General features: G+C 40.6%; 1 protein-coding gene across 4 annotated transcripts in view; it reads left to right on the forward strand.

The window, feature by feature from the left end:
- NBEA (neurobeachin) overlaps positions 1–21,088 on the forward strand; it is a 516,023-nt gene that overhangs the window by 341,468 nt on the left and 153,467 nt on the right. For all 4 annotated transcript variants that reach the window (XM_059826681.1, XM_059826675.1, XM_059826690.1 and 1 more), the window contains 2 exons: positions 2,845–2,988; positions 18,688–18,824. In XM_059826681.1, coding sequence (XP_059682664.1) covers positions 2,845–2,988; positions 18,688–18,824 — 281 coding nt within the window. The remainder of the gene's footprint in view (positions 1–2,844; positions 2,989–18,687; positions 18,825–21,088) is intronic.

Below are 21,088 nucleotides of genomic sequence, written 5' to 3' on the forward strand. Positions count from 1 at the left end.
CTTCTTGCTGTAATTTTGATAAATGGAACTCTAATTCATAAAGGATATAGTGATTGAAGGGCAACTCTGGGTCTCGTACACTTTCATTTAGATAAATGTACACCTCAGTACAGCAAAACTGAGGTGCACTCAACAAAGTGATAAATTTAAACAACAGCCAAACCAGAGCTTTTTTCCATCAAGACAAAGAAGCGCCATTTACTATATTTCTTTTAGATAAATGCATGCTTAATATCATAAATCAGAATGGATTTTAGAAACAATTTGTCTTATTGCTAAGCTCCAAATTTGCCAAACTAATTTAATGCCTTCTACTCTACCACATTTCTTACATCGGTGCATGGCAATATTTCTGCAATCTGGTAACTGGAACCCTCATCCTAAAGGATTTAAAATACATTAAATTTCAGGTTATTCTAATGCATTTTAAGTGTTAGTAATAATTTGGGGCTTGGAACTTTATTTTTCTTGTAATTTTAAATATATATGTTCGTGCATAAATAATTATAAAGAACTGTCACTAATCTAATCAGTTACTACAGAAATGGTTGACTCTACAATTACTCCAGATTATTACTTTTGAAGTTATTCATTTGAAGATTATCACATTTTATAAAGCTCAGAAACTTTTGTAACACTAGAACTACCAAAAAGGAAGAGAACAGTATTTTCATGCTTCCTTCCTCCACCGTGTCAGTTCATCTCAGGCCCGGTCTCCTTTCGTGTCAAATGCTTCACAACAGGAGCTATTACTTGTGTCAAATGATGCTAAACTCCCTTGTAGTAAACACAAGTGTAACAAGATCCTGATCTAGTGATTAAATACTCAGGACAATTCTGATGTAATAAAACTGAAGGTCTGTTACAGCACATTACACCTTTGTGTTTTTCCGAACTCCTACAATTCTTGCTCCTTTTTGTGAATTAGGAAGGGAAAAAACAACAACAACAACAAAAAACCCAAACCAAACAAAAACCCAAAACTTTGGACATAATACTAAAAACTCTTCCAACCATTAGTTACTTGATTCAATTTTAAATTGGGTGAATAATTACAGTTAATTCTACTAAGTAGTAACCTATGCAAGTGAGGTAGTGATCAAGGCTAACAAATGAACACAGCAAAACACAGTGCTTTAGTATATATCAGCCTCGGTATTGTCTTAATCGCTATCAATAGCAGTATGGTCCTAATGGAGAGAGCAACAAATAGGAAGATTAGAGATGTTGTCCTTAATTTTGGGCTTGGTGAAAAAAAAATGGAGTGTTGCTTGCTTGTTTTTCTTTACCTGTTCTGTAGTTTCAGAAATAGCAATTGGGATAATAGCAATAGTATACAAAAGGTTAATATTAGGCAATGTAAAACATGAGGTTGTCTCAGCCTGTGGTGGAGTCCGCTATCAAGTGGCATGCTAACAGTGATCTTCAAACAGAGTAAACACACTAACACAAAAATATGCCTCCAGCACTTTTATTTATATGATGTAACTCTCCTGTGCACAAACTAATTAAAAGACTCAAATAAGAGTAGGAGATAAAAATCCTAACACCTTCCCCACTGTTGGGAATAACAAAACTGCCTGACACATCAGTTCCATTCCGTGCATCTATCTTCACTAATCTATCTGCTTACTATATTCCTCTTAGTTGTCCTATATTAATATGAGGCCATGAGTCTTATATTGGGCTTTACCTTGTGATTTTACATCTGCCATAATAGTGAAGTTCAGGCATTGTGGAATCCACGCGTGCCTGGTTTTGCTCAGATTTCACTCATTGTGCTGTAGCTTAGTAGTAAGCAAACCTCCGAATTATCATACAGAAATAAGAGATTAGGTTTGGGGTTTATTCCTTGGTTGACAGAACTGGAGATGCCCTTATCTTGTGTGGTCCAAGGTGAAGATGCAGGGTTTTCTGTTTAGGAAAAAACAGACAGCTTTGTCTCCTAAAGCTACTATGAGTCTGTAAACAAAACTAATGACCTCTGCTCATCTAAGAAAGAAAACACCGTGCAGATGTCACAACAGTACATGAAAGCTATTTATGATATAAAATCTACTATCATTTGACCACACTATGATTACTTTCTTACATCATGCGAATAAACTCTGGCAAGCACTAGTAGGACCTTCCCAAAATGTAAGATGGTATATCTCCTGCCATAAGGAACCGTCAGTCTGTATAGAAAAAGTCAGTTGTAGGCAAGAAGAAAGGGTAAGACATTCCTGTGAAGTCATTTGAGGTAATTGGCACATGTCCATGCACCAACATTTTTATCGTGCTTCTTAAAAACACACACACACAGATGCACACCAAAGTTCCCTCACTGTGCTTGTCCTTTTTTAGTCTTTTCTGAATCTCTGGATAGCCTATCTTGTTACTCTGTATTGAGATAACTGTGTAGATGGTTAGATACTTCACCATCCTGTCCCTCCTATCTCTAAGATGAAAATCATGACAGATTTTGAATTCCCAAAAGTAACTCCTTTATTTAGAATAGGTGGTTTGAGCTCTCAGAGGTCAGTCAGAGTCAGGACACCAGAGAGAAACTCCTGCTGAATTTCTTGCAGGTGGAAAACTAACAGAACAACATTAAACATAAAACAAGCAGCAATTATTAAAAGCAGGAGAGTCTTTGTGAAACAGTTCATATTTTATTTGAGATATATTCTGAAAGACAGAATAAGGCTGCATATTTTGTAAACCTTGATAAAGTTTTTGAAAATGTTCCTTTCCTTTTTTGATAAAGATGATTTATACTGTATTTTTTTACTACTTGACTGTGGTTGGTTTATATTTAAAATATTATTCAGCTAAATTCACAACATTTGTAACTTTTTTTAGGTACTGAAGAGGATGTAGTGAAGTCAAAGAAAACTTTCCGAAGTCAAGCTGTGGTAAATCAGAATGCGGAAACAGAGCTTATGCTGGAAGGAGATGATGATGCTGTTAGCCTGCTTCAAGAGAAAGAGATTGACAACCTTGCAGGTAATTATATTTTTTGTTACAACTAAGATATGAGCCAAAAGGCTCTTTTAAACTTGTTAGTTCTTAACCTTTGTGGTTAGTGTCTTAATATTGATAGCTAAGTATGCGATTACAGTACAGGTTCTTTGTGTTCTAGATTTAATATGATGTCCTACTTCCATGAACTAGGGGAATTGATTACAAAGCATGCACCCATTGCACAGTCTTTCAGCAGAGATGCAAGAAACAGCAATACCTCAAGTGCTTTTATTACTGCCTATGACTTCTTGTTGAAAACTCTGTAAAACCACTGTGGGGATGTCTCTTTTTTACGGTTAAAATGGAAATGCGGACTAATTCCGTAATTCAGGGTTTTGTGAGTCAGAGTGTGGTTGTGCTCGTTCATGACCTGATCCCAAGTGCCACACAGCTTGTGGAGAGACACCTGCACTCCTGCTGGCACCCACTTCTCTCACTGTTGGAGTTAAAGGGGATCTGCTGTATCTCAACCCATCTGTCACAGCAAGGGAAAAAGTTTTCTGTTGTAAACAGGGTCTAAGAAGGAATGAAACTGTAACCAAGCTATGAACTTTGTTAGTTAGCAGATGAGCTGGGAATGAATCCTCTGTAAAAACGTACATGAGACATCCCTTCTGGTTCTTTCTCCCTGTGTGAAGGTATGCAGTGAGGTCTCAGTTTTATCTGTCTTCTAGCAGGTTCTGTTACAGTTCTGTCTGCAATCCTACCTTTCCTGGGGATGTAGTCTGGAAAGAAAGGCATGTTGAAAGTTGCAAATGCACTCTACTCTCAGATGAGATAAAAATATGAGAACTGTGAAATGCAGTATGAAATTTTTATATTTTTAAATACCTTTATTAAATTACTCCACTGAGGGGAAGTTTTGTGATGTCTCAGGGGGTTTTTTTCTGCATAATTGAATTTCTAAAATAGCTACCTTTGCTCAGGAACTTTCTTCTGATGACAAAGCGGAAATCTGTAGCAAAGATAAGATCATAAATGGATGGTAAAAACAAAATGAAAGAAAACAAACAAACAAAAGCAAAAAATACTTACATGAAACTTAGTCTCGTGCTTTGAAACTAGAGCAGAGCAGAGGGGGGAAGTAAATGCTTTTATTTGGGAGCAGCCTTCAGTATGTGATTATCACAGTTAATACGTCAATCTGTTTGCTTCCTCAATCTGCAGCTACCCATTGCTGAGACACTGTTGTCTTAAGTCAATGAAATAGTAAGACAAGCAGGACCGACCATTAGTGGGATAATTTGATCGATGTCCCTTTCTCCTTTAGAAGGAAAACTCGGTACTGCTTTGGCTGTGTTCTTATATCTGAGAACAGTGCTTCCAACTAAATATGCATACGGTAGCTGTAGTTTAAAGGCTGCAATATGCAATTACATTGAAATATTGATTAGAACTGCAAAGTGGACATGAAAAATTCTTGCCCAGTCTGGGAAATCTCACAGTCAGCTGTGAAGTTCTTATATGTGCCCCAACACTGCGATTTCATTCAAACACACCGATGCAATACAATCCCTATAGCTACATCCTTCTGCAAAAACCTGGTATTTCAATGTGTCCTTAAATATTTCTGTGCGATGTACCCTTTTACTAGAGATCGCTACATATATGACATCCCCTGCTTCTTCAGGACATGGCACAGTAATTCTAGTCCTTTCCTTTTACAGTTTGTAGAAATTGGGAGATATTGTCAGTGTTAGAAAAACAGAAATAGAAATTGAAGCAAATTAACTTTTGAAATAATGAGAGGAAGTCTGTCCTAACAGTGTCAGAAATTAGCCTTTGTGTTGTTCCCCATCAACACTAACAGGGCAAGCAAGTGTGACAAGCTGAGGTGATAATGGTGCTATACATGTACCAAAAACTGTGAACTTCTCAAAAAGAACCCCCATTCCACTACCTCAGTTTACTATCAGATTAACTGCAGCCTTTGCTGCTCGACTCTTGTTCATTTTTGGAGCTGAAGTGGTTTTGAGAGTTAACAGTCACACACAATATCATATGTGTCTTCTGTAAATTTTACCAATCAGTGAAAAAAAAACTGAATCCATCCATAGCCTCTGTTTCACTGCATGATTTTGCATATAATGATGCCACTATTGTCCACAGTTTTTAGTATATGCAATGTGACTCTGAAACTTGAGTCCAGTAACCAAAATCAAGAAAAACAGTAGGCAAGGAAGGTGGGGTTTATGCCTGAAAAGGTTAGAACAACCTCTGACAGCTCTGAAGAGCAGGTCCCAATAAAGCCACACTGTCCATTCTTGTCCAATTTTAAAGAGTTGTGTAGATTCAGTGTGTGTGATCTGGAAATCTTTGAGCTATATCAAGTTATGGTATATCACAGCATCATTTATATCTAGTTACTGTTCAAAGTGGAATGACACATAGGATTTTCTATATTCAGATATGCCTCCAATTTAACTTTAAAGTTTAAATCAATTTAAACCTGGTTTACAACGATTTGGATTGTCTCAGTAAGGGATAGGAATTAAACAAAATCATTATAAACCAGATTTAAATTGATTTAAGATAGTCCACATTTAATTGAAACAATTTAACATTGTTTATTCCATGAAACTAAGGCACCTTTTTAAAAGGCGAGACCGTAGATTTTAGAAAACTTTTAACTAAGAGAATATAAATATTACAATATTTTGATTTTTGAAGTTAAAACTAAAAAAAAGTTTGAAACAGATTGAGACTGTTTGTACAGAGTTATCTGTACATACCTTTTGTTCCAGAGACTCTTTATAGTTTTTCATCAACCATGTGGCACAAATCAATGTAAAGTTCACTTTGATAAATTACATATGGGATGGAGAATTTTTTAGATAATTATAGTCTGAATATTTTATTATATAATCTCAGTATTCCATATGTTGCAATGGCAGTTGGTCAGATTTCATTATATTAAGTAGCATTTTAATAAAATATAAAAATCAGATTCCATGTTATTATGGTCTTAGAATTATGACTTCTAACATTTAGCTAAAGCAGTATTTTAACTGTCCTGCAGTATGAGTTATCAAAAGATGTTGTTCTTGTTTTAGCATTTACATATTAAAATATTTTACATTTTTCTGTTTCAGTTTTAGCTCCTTTTCTTCCCAGACTGTTCACTTCAAGAGGCAAGTCACATCTCTGTTAGAACTAATGATTGAGATAGCCCAGTCAATTTTAACAGTTTTCTAATATATTGTGACTCTGTGGGTAACACAATCAAATCCACTGTAGTGAGCTGGTGTTACTAACTCTTCTCCTTTTCTTTTCCTTTTCGATTTTCTAATGGTGCAGTAGGGCTCTTAAATACTTAACTTTTCTCTTAAGAGCCTGAGAATGCAAATTTGCTAACAGTTTGTCTTCTGCTTAGTAGGTGATTTTTTTCAAAATGAAAAATATGTGGATGTATTCTGATATCACAAGCTGGCATTCTCAAAGGGAAATATGTTTTAATAGATAATTAATATTCTTTCGCCAAACTTTTTTTTTTAAAGCACTGATCTTGCACTAAAATAGGTCATTAAAAAAAAAGAATAAATGTTGAACCACTAAGGTTTTATGAATTTCACATTTTAGAAATACATTCTCTTTTCTTTCTTGTGAAGTTGCAGTTGACTTGCTGAGAATTGTTTGCACGTATCCAAGAGCAGAATTTAGCCTTAATGACATTTTTGAAAGGTACCCGTTTTGTAACTGGAGCACATTTCATCTATTTTGTCATATGACTGGTGGCAACAGCAAATAGGCCCCAGCCAAGCAAAGTATCCCTGCTGAAGTCTTTTGCTACTCTCTAAAGAGTAATTTCTAGAAAGAAAAAAGGAAATAAAGATAGGAGGATATGAAGCTTTGGGTTATTTTAGGAAGACAAAAGACTTTGGCAGGCATCTGTCTGGTTACTTACATGGGCTCAGTCAACTCAGAATCTGACTTCCTCATAAGCCATGGTGAATTACAGCCTCACAACAGTCTTGCAAGAATAAATACATGTTATTTACTCCATTATGTGAGGAGGCTGAGCAACTCATCCAAATAAACCCAAGAAAAGCCACTAACTGCCTTTAATGCATCTTAGTCTTAACATATCTTAACCTTCACTCCAGAATCTTCCCTTCTTCTTGGATATCATCTCTAGGTGGAAGGAAACCCCCCACAATGCAAATGTGCCAGGAGGGTTTGAGTGAGGTGCAGCATCCCAGCACTGCCCTAACTTTTAGCAGCTCTGAACTTCAGTGTAGAAATATTTCTAGAAAGTAGCATTACTACTGCTAAACAAGAGCTGATCTTCCATCCCAGCCAGCATGGGTAGCTAGTCCACCTTGGCTTGAGGACTATATGTGGTAAGCCCTCTATCCAGACTTCTCGGTGGTGTGCTGGGTGTATTGACTTACTGCCCTGTGCTAAGGAGCACACTGGGTCATGAGGATTTGACAGCTTGTATTATTATTAATGAGATATAAGACCTTTCACTTCCAGGTCATCTGTTTGAAGTCCAGATGAGACTGGTGGTAACCAAACATTACCAACATCTGTTTTGTGGCCTATGCAAAATAAGCCTTTTGTCTCATTTCAGACAAACTAACAGAAATCATCACAATTTTGATCAATTTCCAATTGAAAAAATATTTGATGCTGTCATTAGAGGAAAAGGGAATAGTGCCAAAAGTTCTTCTACGTAGAGTTACAGTTAAAAATGTGTAGCAGTACCTAAAAAAAAAAAGTAAATCATTTAGTCCATAGGGAAATTGTCTATTCCGGGTTCTAACAAAGGACTCATTTACATTTCTGAAATTATTTTGAAGCCTTGCATAGGGCCAGGTGCAGTAACAAAAGCACTAACACACCAAGAAACTGCATCTGAAGCCACAAAAAGCTCACAAAATAAGTATTTGGGATGGAAAACTTAAATACAATTTACTCATCTTTATATATATAATATGCATTTAATATTTATACATATACAAATTTAGTTACAGTAACATTTCTTATGGCCAAAATCTGACACTGAATTTTCTTTGCAAGAGTTGACCAGTGTAAACAATCTCTGGTAAGCAAAGCTGTTTCCAACTTTTTCTTACCTATTCTTAAGGAGTAATGGAGGGGCATATTTTCTTGGTTTTTCTTCTGTTGCCATCTCAAAATGATTTTAAGGTATGTAGGATCATTTCTATTGTTTTTGTTAATAAAGTTAGACTAATAGTAGATGTTCTTAATTAAAGAAAAGAACAAAAACTTGGGCCTCTATTGAGAAGGCAGATTTTCAAATTATCAGATTTTGCAGGCAAAAAAACCCGTCATTTGTTTGGGGCCAACCAGAGGAAGTTTTGTTACATTATCTGCTGTCAGAGTAATGGGTTGAAAGAAAGGACCAAGTAGCACATTATATGGCCTCCAGCAGTGACCACAGCCTACCCAGGAGGTTTTGGAGGAGAGGAATCATCTTTATCCCTCTCAGCTCCTGGAGAGAAAAGCATGACAGTGGTTCCAAGAGTGGTCTCATCTTCCTCTCCAACCCTTCCCCTCCCTCCCTGGTGTGTCCTCTCCTGCGAGGCTGGGAGAGCCCTGCTGCTCATCATGTGCTCTCCTTCTACTACAGAAGTTGCCATCCATACACCAGTGGCTCTGATGGTCTGGGGGGGTTCCAAGGGGCAGAAAGCAGCAACCACAGGAGAAGCCCAGGAAGGACTGTAACAAGCATGCCATAATGCTTCCTAATAATTCTCTCTCAGCCTCCAACAGCTTGCACGTCTGGAGCTTTCGGAGTCAGACGTAGTAGTTATTGTCTTTCTTTTTTTTCCCATTTTCTCTCTCTCCTCTCTCTCTTGCACTCTTTCTCTCACTCTCTTTTTCTCTCTGTCTAGAGATGGCTAAGGTACCTTAAGCTTTTCCATGTTTTATGGGTTTTTTCTTTAAGAAAGTATGTATGTATATGTGCACACACAAATACGTCAGTTAAGTAACAAATATCAAAGTTTCATTAGATAACACCAAAAAAAGTCTAAATATTTCTCCTAGTTTTTCAAGCTTCTCAGTGGAAACTATTCACTGAATTCAGCATGCACTCCTGAGTATATTGTCCCCTCAAACTCCATTTTTCTTGCAGATTAGCATTCAAGATAGGAATGTCATTGCAGGGGGTTGCTTGTTTGGGGGACGGACAGGAATGTGGAAGAAGAGTGATTCTTTTTCCCTTTTTATGGTAGATATGTAACCACACAAGCCTTGTACTTCCAAACATGGAAATTTAATTCAGCCAGATTTACATAGTTTCTGCTTATTATATATTCAGATTTTGATCCTCACGTCTAAGTATAAAAAGAAAAACATATTTGTTTGAGTTTAATTTAGAATATAGATTCAGGCATAAACTGAAAACAGTTATACTTTTGATATGTAGTTGGCTTTCACACTGAAAAAAAAAAAAGCCCCACAGTTTCTATAACATACTATTTTTAGACATCTCAGTGTTTATTCTAATCATTTTTTCCACATTACTATCCAAAATAGCTTAATATTTTATAAGGTGGTTGTCAGTCACGTATGATAGTGCTCCTAAGCACGGCTTTGAAGAGCTCTTCTCTTTGTACCTTATTACACCCCATTCTAAGTCTGAGCGTCTTCGACTTTTAAAATGGCAGTCAGGTTTCCTGCTTTCCAAGCTTTAAAATTAAATCAATTCAAACTTTATTGTTTTGTATTTATGAAAGGCTCTGAGAGTGCTTCATGTGCTTTTACTGTCCACTCATACCAGTCTACTTACATTTCTTTGTTCTCCACATAACCTGCAAAACTTTTTTATTTGAAACTTCTAAGTCTGCAGAATTAGGCTACAATGGAGCATATGAGTGCACGCTGGCCTAGTGCATAGGTCTAACTTCTCCCTTGTCCTGAAGTATCACACCCTGGATGGAACTTGTTAGCTGATCAAAGGTCAAACTGATGGGCTACCTCATATAGAGGAGAGAGACTGCAGAAAGACAGGCCTAGACATAAGAAGCCAGAGTCCTCGGTTCACAGAATCACTAAGGTTGGAAAAGACCTGTAAGATCATCAAGTCCAACCTAAAAAAAAAAAAAAAAAAAAAAAAACCACCCACCACACACCAAAAACCAACCCACCCAACACCACACAGCACCATGCCCATCAAGCCACATCCCACAATGCCACATCCACACGCTCCTTGAATACCTCCAGGGAGGGTGACTCTACCACCTCCCTGGGCAGCCTATTCCAATGTTTCACTACTCTCTCAGTAAAGAACTTTTTCCTAATATCCAGTCTGAACCTCCCCTGGCACAACTTGAGGCCATTTCCTCCAGTCCTGTCACTAGTCACTTGGGAGAAGAGACCAACACCCACCTCTCTGCAACCTCCTTTCAGGTAGTTGTAGAGAGCGATAAGGTCTCCCCTCAGCCTCCTCTTCTCCAGACTGAACAACCCCAGTTCCCTCAGCCGCTCCTCATAAGACTTGTGTTCCAGACCCCTCACCAGCTTCGTCGCCCTTCTCTGGACACGCTCCAGCACCTCAATGTCCTTCTTGTAGTGAGGGGCCCAAAACTGAACACAGGATTCAAGGTGCGGCCTCACCAGTGCCGAGTACAGGGGGACAATCACTTCCCTACTCCTGCTGGCCACACTATTTCTGATACAGGCCAGGATGCCGTTGGCCTTCTTGGCCACCTGGGCACACTGCTGGCTCATCTTCAGCCGGCTGTCAATCAACACCCCCAGGTCCTTTTCTGCGGGGGAGCTTTCCAGCCACTCGTCCCCAAGCCTGTAGCGTTGCCTGGGGTTGTTGTGGCCAAAGCGTAGAACCCGGCACTTGGCCTTATTGAACTTCATCCGGCTGGCCTCAGCCCATCGATCCAGCCTGTCCAGGCTGCACCTTATTTCATCTTCACTATACAATTGATTTCCATATGAAAATCCTTGTTCTCCAAAATCTTTTTAAGACCCTGTAGGAACAGACCTACATAGATTAGTGGTAGGAGTGTATCCAGAACTTTCACTGACCTGTGGACAGGATGTTTTGTGCTTTTTTTTTGTTGTTGTTTTGGCATTCGTGTAATAGAAGTAAGCTAAAAAATCAGTCAAGAAGACAAGTTGGGTTAGTCTTGGTTTCATTGGCCAGAAATTGTACGAGAGGCAGCCTCATCCAGTGCATTTGGATGGTCCTCCCTGGTAGCCTGTTAGGCGAGTGCTTTTACCTTGGCTTTCTAAAGAAACAAGGTTTATGTGAACATCCTCTGTCAGCCTCTATCTTTGTAACTTCTGAACCTGGAAGCCATTCTGAACAAACTTTAGCACAGAGTAAGGATTTCAGAAGCAGTAAAATCCCTGCAGTGAAATCAGGTTGTTAAGGAAGAAGGACTACATGACAGAGCCTGCCACATCGTTTCTCCTTTTATTGGGTACCAGAGAATCTTTGTCGGAGAGTCTTTAGAAGTTCCCTAACTGTGGGAAAGCAAAACATTCAATCAGCCAGTAGACACAGTTACACTCAAAAATATTCTTTATTCATTCTGGTGTTGTTTAGAGATACTCGTATTTTCAGAACATTTTGAAGTTACAACTATTGCATCTTAGATGATTCTTCCAAATATACCTAGCAAGTTACATACTAATTCAACAACTTCTTTCTTTCTTTCCACACACATATATGAGTAGCTAACTAAATAAGTGAACTTTAAAATATCACAAGCTATCTGAACATAGCACTTCCCTTCACTACAGCCTCAAGAAGTATAAGGCTTACAGTTTATCCTGAAGAGCTTTTCCAGAATGGAGACTAGAAGAAATGAAAGCTGAGGGCTCACATCCTTCATTCAATTTCTAATCAGTTGAGGTCTATTGGCATGACAAGGTATACAAGCTGGACTGTATAAGATACCTGTCAAGTCTGGTTTACTCAGACTTGCAACTGGGATTTGATCCGTCATGTTCCTGGCTCATTACAATGAGCTCCTATTTCAGTGGTATACTGCTATAGCAGGATGCTATCTCTGCTTTCTCCTTTCTCCTTCCAACATTAAATACACTTTTCTAAGGTGCGTTTTTTCTGTTACCTTTTGATTAAATAGACAGCTATAGTGGCTCTCTCAGAAAGAAAAACTCACTTATGTGGGCATGTTCAGCATCACTTAAGGTTTTCTAGGTTGAAAAGAAGTACCTTAAATTTTACCTGAAAATGAGGAGGAAGCTAGTGTGGGTCATAAGTGCATTAGCGTAGTATACTCACATCTGGATGCACTACTTAACAATCAACTTCTTAGTTTCTAAACCAGCTCAAATTACTCAGTCCTTCCAAGGTATAGCTTCAGGCAGAGCACACTGTATGAATCTGATTTTGAAGTGGCATTGCAGTAGTGAGGTCCCTATCCCAAACATTTAAGTTTCTGGCCAGCTGTAAATCATTAAGGGGAGTCTTGATTGTTATTAATACCTGATCATCTGGCAGGTTGGCACTTAAACACGTCCTAGAACAATACTAAACCCACGTAAACGACTCAGAGCTTGAGCACAGTTCAGATGGTCTCACGTATGCCACAGAGCAAATCAGACTTTACCTGCAAAAGGGGGAAAAAGTGGATTTTCAGAGTTGCTTTAGGCTGTTAGACACACAGCTAATTGTTCCATGGTGAGAAGATACCTAATAAGATTGACTTGGTACAGTATTGAGCTTGTCTCTACATATTCTGTAACTGTTCTGTTAAGTGGCTGCTTTCTATCACACTTTGAACAATATAAAGAGATACTTATTCCTAGGAATATTGCAAAACACATTTTCTCTCAGGAAAAAGTACTGTTTTATATTTTTCTTTTAATGTGACCAGGAGGGTATGGAATTCAAATAATAATTTACCTGTGGAAGTGCATATGTCACTTAATTCAAATGTATGGAAAGTGTGTATATGTTTGAGAGAAAATGACTTTTTTTTTCTTAAGCAACATTATATTTAACTATTTTCACAGTTTCATCAAAAATATGTATTTGTTTCTTACTGTTTTAATCACAGTTGTAACATGGAAGATTATTTTTATTTACATTTTCTTTTTAATCTAACACATTTGTTTGCAGTTATGGCACCACTTAAGATAATTGAGTTGCTGTAATTGTTTAGTTATAATTGTTGAAAAAGCCCATTGAAGTTGACCTTTAATGTTAGTAGTAGTGTTACATGCTTTATGGAGGAAAGGGAGAAAAGTGGGGAAAATTTTGGATATCAGGGCCTGTCCACACTGGCAATGACATTTAAACAAACAAAAATCAATCCCTCCCTCACAATATGAAACATACGATTGTGCAAGAGTAAAACGCCAACAAAGTAAGCTCAGATATCTCTCAAAACAGGGGAAAAGAATTGGGGTTGTTACTCAGTGGGGAAGGAGAAAAAGCAAGATTATAGTCATGTTTAGACTTAGATTCTGGTTTTTGCAATCAAAAAGTTGTGCAGATTATTCTCTTTATTGAAACTGTTGAAAGTGATATGTAAAGGGAGCTATATATATACATTCTTAGCAAAGCCTTGGCTTGAGTGAAGGACTTACTCCCTGTATCTGCTATAGTGGACAACAAATGGGGGTCAACCATCCTTATGTAAGTTCAATATATTTACTGCAGAAGTCTTTTTAAAGGGTAGTTTGGATCAGATTTATGATGACAATAGGAACAAAAAAGACTAAGTTCTGTGAATTGTTTTTTAGGATTCTTACAGTGTTTACTTGTTATTTACATGGCAGTGCATGTATTAATGATGTTAATTGGTTGAAATATTCTTCTGACTACAGAGCTTTTCCCAAAGGCTTCTGGTGCCTATACCCTTTTCTGCTTGTATGCTACGTGATTTATATTACAAGAAACTGAAGTTTTTGTGTGCATGAGTGTATGTTACATATAAATTGTTTCAAGTATAAGGATTTGTAGTCATTTGAAATGCCAGTCAGTGTCAGATACACTTGGCTTTAGAGTTAAAGTGCTGAGGGAATTTCAGTTGCCTTGTTCCAGGTACATTGTGAGTGATTTTTAATAATTATTCTTAAAATTTAATATTCTTGTTTAAGTATCATATCAAATTACAACTTGTAGTTTATGCAAACTATTTTACACAGTAAAGTTATTAGTTTCAGCTAATCTGGTTTGTATTTTCCATGTTAAACACTATATGAAGAGAAGATTAAGATATGTTTTTTCTTTTAAAACAGTGTCAGCTAAAAATTAAACATGACAATATTCACCACTTTTTTTCAGAATAATTACCAGATTGTAAAATTAAATTGGTCTAGTTGGTTGGATATGTGTTCAAAGTATTTGTCCCAGATAGTATTTTTTCATCTATAGGTAATCACCAAAATATTATTTTAAAAGTTAGACTTTTAAATCTGCAGCAGGTAAATTGCTTGTTTTCATGATTCGGCATATAAAAGCATATATCTTATGCTACTTAGGAGTACTTATGACCCATCATCTTAGCAAATACACCTCTGGTGTAATTTTCAGGCTCATAAATGTAACACATCTTTAGCTCTTACAGTTAAAAATGGCAGTTTATGAAAATTAAAATGTTTGAAATAACAGTTCAAAATACCACTCTTTTGGAGCTTTCCTTAAGAGGTGTAATTTTACTGGTATTGCTTTAGCAGATAGCACACTCCTTCACCTGCTAGAACTTTTCATTTGCATTGACTTTCTTTGCTTGAACTTGAAAAACACAAGAGCTAACTACAAGGACTGAAGTCTCTGTTTAGCAAAAATTAAGGGAAGGGAGGAGAGAGATTACATTCTGCTTTTATTCACTGGGACCTTCTAATCCCACAATGATTTACTTTGGGAAAGGAAATATTATTTCTTAAATGTATATGCGCGGTAGCGTTTATTTAAGAAATGTAAATCACATGTGCCGACCACAGGGATCGGGCAAAGCGCAAAATTCTCCGTTTGAACAGATTACAAGACCTGTGGATCCGAAGTGATTTCTGGTCTGGTTTTAAGGCCAGAACTTCTTTGCTAGGTCTCTGCCTCTCTGCTGCGGGCCGCCCCGACCGCTTCAGAGAGGCTGGGAAGAGGCAACGGAATGATCCCTAAAAAGAGACGCTCTTGCTTAGAGTCCCGACAAGCGCTCTAGACGCGCGTCCTCGCCGCAAACCCCAAGCTGCCTGGTGAAGCGGGGCAGCCACAGGTTGGCTTTTCCCCCGGAGCGGGAAGCGAAGTGGCCTCCCTCTTGCCGGCGGCTCCCGGTCAGCGCGGGGAGCGCCCGGCAGCACCCCCGCCTGCCGCCGCCCCAGGCAGCACAGCCCCGAGCGCGGGCAGAGCCGCCGCGCTTCACTTCTCGACGGCCTCAGCCGCGCTGGGAATGAATATTTACATCCCCTGCAAAAGCGCGGCTCGCCGCCGCCGCAGAGGGGCCGGGGTGAGGCTGGTAGCCGGGGCTCGTTACCTTCCCCGCATGCGAATGAGCCCGTCCCGCGGCTCTTGGCTCAGGTGTGCCCGGCTTTGGTTTCATTAGATTATCAATTGGGTTTGGGAAGGGGACCCACAGCTTCCCGATAGCTCGGCGCCATATGGAAGATCTGCAGTATTTTGATTATGCTCTATGTAAACATTTTCATATCGGATCCTTAAAATCCAGAGACTATCCCAAAGGGGATTAAAACATAATCCTCTCTCTCTATAGCTGTAGTGGATTAATTTCGTATTCTCTCAGTGGCTGGCTTGCTCCCTGAAGGCTACAACAAAAAGACTCACTGCTCCTTAAACATGCTATGGAATTGGAAGTTGTAATTGGAGATTTCCAAAGGACAAGTGTAAAAAAGACACACTGTTAATACCGAATATTTTTTTCACTTTGTGCTTTCAGGAGAAAAAAAAATATCTGCAAAGATTTTTTTAACTTAGTTTGAACACCCCCTCCCCCGAAATCCCATAGTTTGACCACTGTTTATTATGCTTTCTGCTGCTTCTTTACCAAAAGAGAAAAGAAAAAGAAAGAAGAAAACCCCAAGCAAACGTTTGCTCATCTAGAAAGTACAATAACGCTTATTACTTGTCGCATTTTAATACCTCTGACATGTTTACATTGCAACAAATCTAGGGTGTCATTTGAGCAGAACACAGGGCAGATGCCGAGGTACGGGTCTGGGAGCTCGGAGCCTTTTCTCGGGAGGAGGAGGAGGAAGCCAGAAATCCCGATTTCCCCTGCATTCGGTGATGGGCTAAGAAGTCCACATCCAGCCCCTGCTCTTGCAGCTCTGCCCCCTCCTCCAGTACGTGAGTGCATTTCACTGGCACACCCGCTAGCCCGGGTGCACCTATTGTCTTCTCCTGGATGTCAGGTTATAGGTTTTGGCCTTTTGACCATTAAATAGCGGTGGCTTTATTTTTATTTTAGCCACACAACACCAGGGAAAAGAGGTAATTGGATTAAATTGATGGTCTTCCTTCTGGGATTCAGCAAAACCCACAAACGCCTCCTTAAAATGATAGAATATCGGGTCTTTTCCAGGACGCATCTTCCGAAGGTGCTTTTCTTCCCGCACAAAGGCCCGGGAGCCCATCACCGTGCGCCGGCCCAAGCGGCGGCTCCCGGCCGCGCTGCGGGGAAGGGCGAGGGGAGCGCTGGGACGCTCTGCTTGAGAGGGCAAGTGCTTCTGCAGGGCAGGGAGCCGCTCTCTGCCCAGACCCCCCTTCTGTAAACACAAAGAAAGGGGGCCTGGGGAATAGAAACCCAAATCCACTTGTAATCGTACAAGAGAATCGGGCGTAATTACTTGAGCAACCTAGATGAAGATTGATGAGGCTTTAAAGCGGCGTTTCGGATCGATCACCCTGCCCTTTGGAGCCTGCAGCCGGGCTTCCCCGGCTCGGCTCGGCTCGGCTCGGCTCCTCTCTCACCGCGAAGGGAGGGAGAGAAGATGGAGGCGAGACGGGGAGAGCAGCAGAGCAAGCCCGGCGCATGTGATTCCGATCAGCTGACTAGGGTCAAGAGGCTACCCCGGTTTATTAGGAGATGGAAAACAATAAAATGAAAGAAAATAGAGTTTGTATCAATATTATCCAGCCTGCCACGCTGGGCTGCTGAAAGCTGTCACTGAAACTGTGCGTTTTAGCTTCCCCTTGTACACACGGTAATCCCTGCCTTCCTCTTTATTTATTTTGCAGCGTAAATGACAAAACATTGTGCAATACCGCCTCAGATTGAGTGTTACAGTAAAGCAAAACATTAACAACATGACAGTTAGATGCGCCGATACAGGACTAATTTGGGCTAAGTGAGTAATTTGAAGTGTTGCTTGCAAGACCTGGTAGTAAAGTGTGCGTGCAGCACCGGGGGAGGAGGAAAGGTTGCACCCGTGCCTGGTAGCCCTGGTGCGAACTGCAGCCCAGGGCTCGCCTCGCCCGCGCCAGGCCCTCCGACCAGCGCTGCCGCCGTCCCCAGAGAGACGAGTGTCTGGGGAGGGCAGCTGGAAGCGTGCGCAGGCACTTGCTGCCATCTGAGCAAGGTTTTCCTTATTGCAGGGGGGATTTTAACTGCGTAAAACAACCCAACCCTTTTTAGCATTCGCTGAGATGGTCAGTTTGCCAGTTTCTGAAAGGTGCGTCACTCCGATGTTGTACCCAGTTTCTCAACACCCAGGCTTTTATTATTTGTATGTCAGTTGTGTGTTGGTGCATGCATGTGGATGTGGGGTTTTGTATATGTGTATACAAATTGCCCTACACGCTTTAGTGGTTAAATCTAGAAGAGTGTCTTATATTTAATCTTTTCTTTGAATTAGAGCGAGTGAGCTTCCTAAACACCGACGCTGTCAGCTCTAACAGTAGATTGCATTTGTATTGAAGATAGGGTGGTGAAAAAGTGATCCCCTGTTGTCTTTCGCATTAAAGCAGAAGTTCTTTTTCCTGAATGAAAACCTAACAATTCGTGCGGAGAAGGCTGCCTTTTACAGTAGGTTTTCCCCATCCCACTTTTCAGTGCCCGTGCAAGTGTCTCGTTAAGGAATATATTTGAGGGAAATGTTGTTACAGGAATTTTTAAAAGATTAAGTGGCAGCAAGTTGAAATAAAACCGATCTTGCCATAAATATATTTAACGATGCTGGCCCTCGTGTGCGTGTGGTATTGAAGCAGGTAAAAAAAACCCACCACAATCTTTCGCGATCCTTCTGGAGTTGGGACCTGGACCCAGAGTTAAAAATAACGCCCGAAGGCTTCGCAGGGCCGGTGTGGCGGGCAGGGGCTGCGGGCTGCGGGCTGCTCTGCCTCCCGCCCGCCCGGCCCGGCCGCCGCGGGTCCGGCCGCCGCGGGGACCCCTCTTTGCCAGGTCGAAGCGGTGTGTAACGAGTCGCCGCTATCGCACATAAACAGCGATAGTGTTAACGAGGAGCAAAAGGGCATGAAAAGAGAAGGGACCTACTTCTAAGAGGCAGCTATTTTTCACTCTAACCCCTCTGAATTTCGCTGCTGGCTGATTTATCTCGCAACCCCGGAGCTCACAAACTCGCTTCTGTCCTGACTGCGGAGTTCAAAGCGCTGACCGCGGGCAGGAGGGGAATAAAACACGGCGGTTTACAAACAGTTTATTAGGGGGCTCGCCGGGCACTCGCTTGGCGGAGGGAAGGGGAAGGGCTACCGGGGATGGGCCGGCCGGGCGCCTCCAACCTGACGCCGCTGCCCTTGCCTTGCAGGCCCCGTGGTCCTCAGCACGCCGGCACAGCTCATCGCCCCCGTGGTGGTGGCCAAGGGGACGCTCTCCATCACCACCACGGAAATCTACTTCGAGGTGGACGAGGATGACCCGGCCTTCAAGAAGATCGATCCTAAGGTGAGTGCGGCGAGCGGGCGGCCCCGGTCCCGGTCCCGGCTCCGGCCCACGTGCGCCGGAGCCGCCCCCTCCCTCCAAACTCCGCTCCCGTCTGCCGCCTCTCGCTGCGTTTTATCAAAAAAAAAAAAAAAAAAAAAAAAAAAGCGCAATGTATTAATGATGTTAAATCCTCTATTACGGCAGCGCGCGTTTTCCAACAGCCTTTCGCTCGGTGCCTTTGTATGAACGTGGTCAGATTTAGTAGTTAAGCCAATTGCTCTGAAATCCCTGGAGGGAACAGCAGTCTCAGCCCGCAGCCTTCTCGAGACACAGCGGAGGGTTTTACCCCTTCCGAGGATATCGGAGAATCCCGTTATTTCAAGAATGTTAGTTTCCATGTAAGAAAATACGGCGCATTTGAGTAAACACTGCTGAAATGCAAGTTAATGCTTATTTTCCGGGGAAAAAAAAAAAAAAAAAGAAAGGGGAAATAGGCATGTACCCAAGACTTGATTCCTGGGAAAGCTCTTTTTCTGAAGTCATTTACTACTACCAATTCCCCAGCGCCGCCCCCCCCTCCCCTCCGCGAAAACCTCCAGCCCAGCCGCAATAGAGCGGGGGTGCGTGACTTGAGCAGAAACCTTTGCGTGGCTTCCTCCCCGCGGGAACGGAGCGGGGGGCTGCCACGGGGGGAGGAGGGGGCATACGGAAGGGACGTGTGTTACAGGGCGCTCCTCTCGCCTGCATCTCTTTTTATTCTTATCGCTGTTGCATTATTTCTTTGTTACTGCGCTGGAAAATGTTAGAAGAGAGAAAATAGGGGAGGTACTTTTACAAAGACCTTGGGGTTTGGGTTTTTTCTGCTGCAATATCAGGAATAATTTCCAAGAAAAATTCTAGCGACCTCGTCTGAATGTGTTTGTAATAAGGTGATTTCTCTTTGACGAGTGATTTCTCAAACTCGGAACTTTCTTCGCAGTGCTGGAAAAAAAAGGAGATTCTGTCACAATCGCTGGGTATAACGGTTTCGTTAAAGTGCACCCACTGGAATTAGTTGCTAGTGGGTGCTACACAGGCGATCGGCCTCTTTCAGCACTTGTTGACTGTTAGGGTGCTGAACAAAATCCGCGTTGTTATTTTGCGCTTTGCTCTTAAAGCCGCTTTAAAGAAATCCATACTGAGAAAGACCAGGCGTTGCAGTACGGACAGGCAATTTTGGATCGCTTGCAGTTTTGTAGGCACGCACATGTTATTCCCTTTGAATGCCCTGGGAGCGCAGGGGCTTGATTTCTGGGAGTGCAACTGGCAATCTTATCACATTCATAACGGATTTGTAGGTCAGAAGTAATATTGTTGTTCACTTTATTGGTGCCGGCTTGAACCTTTCACCTGTAAATTTTATTTTCTTCTTTATTACTGCTTGCGCCAAAATGCTAGTTTTAGCAGGCTCACTCCTTCTCAGTACACTGACTGCTTCAGGGATATGTTGTGTTTCCTCAGCTTTGTTCAAAACCGAGCAGAAACACATCAGCGCCGTATAGTAAACCTTTCGAAAATAGATTTATTTTCTGACGGCTGAAAAAGTGTTACTGCATTAATAACTACGTCGGTGTCTGACAGTTGTTGATGGTCATCCGGAGCTAAATTCTAATGTGTTTGTACCACCAACATTTCCCTGTTCTACAAAACTATTCAAAACGCAAAATCAGGCGGCTGCCCTTAGGTTTTCTGCTTTACAGTATTTAAGCAACTGTCAACAGAAAGGCAAAATTCACAAAACATAGCTGCCTCTGGTTTTTCAAGTGGAAAACTTGATCCGGTATTGAAACGCTTACCCATATGCATTTTACTTCATTTATTAGCTTGTAATTAAATAAATCAGCAACAGAAATTAAAATCTAAATCACAAAAGGTAATTATCCAGTGTATTTCAAGTGCATTTTCAAATATATAATTCCAATATTCAAGCGTTATTATATAAGCAGAATCCAAATTTCTTTTGAATATATTTAAATAACATTTCAAGTATATTTATGGAATGTTAGAAATAGAACAAGCAATATATATGAAACGAAAAATGTAAACTTGTTAAGTTCAGACACTTCAAAAGACAGTTAACAAAAGTACCATGATAAAATCTACCTTTTTAAATGGTATCTTCTCTTTAGCAGAAAATGTCCTTGAAGTATCCAAAATGGCAATTTAACTTCTGTTCACCAAATCACAAAACACCAACATCCACAATTTCAAAGACAACGTGAGATCACAATATTTGATACAAATTA

The sequence above is a fragment of the Gavia stellata genome, chromosome 1 (assembly GCF_030936135.1).
Source record: "Gavia stellata isolate bGavSte3 chromosome 1, bGavSte3.hap2, whole genome shotgun sequence".
NCBI classification, from domain to species: Eukaryota; Metazoa; Chordata; class Aves; order Gaviiformes; family Gaviidae; genus Gavia; species Gavia stellata.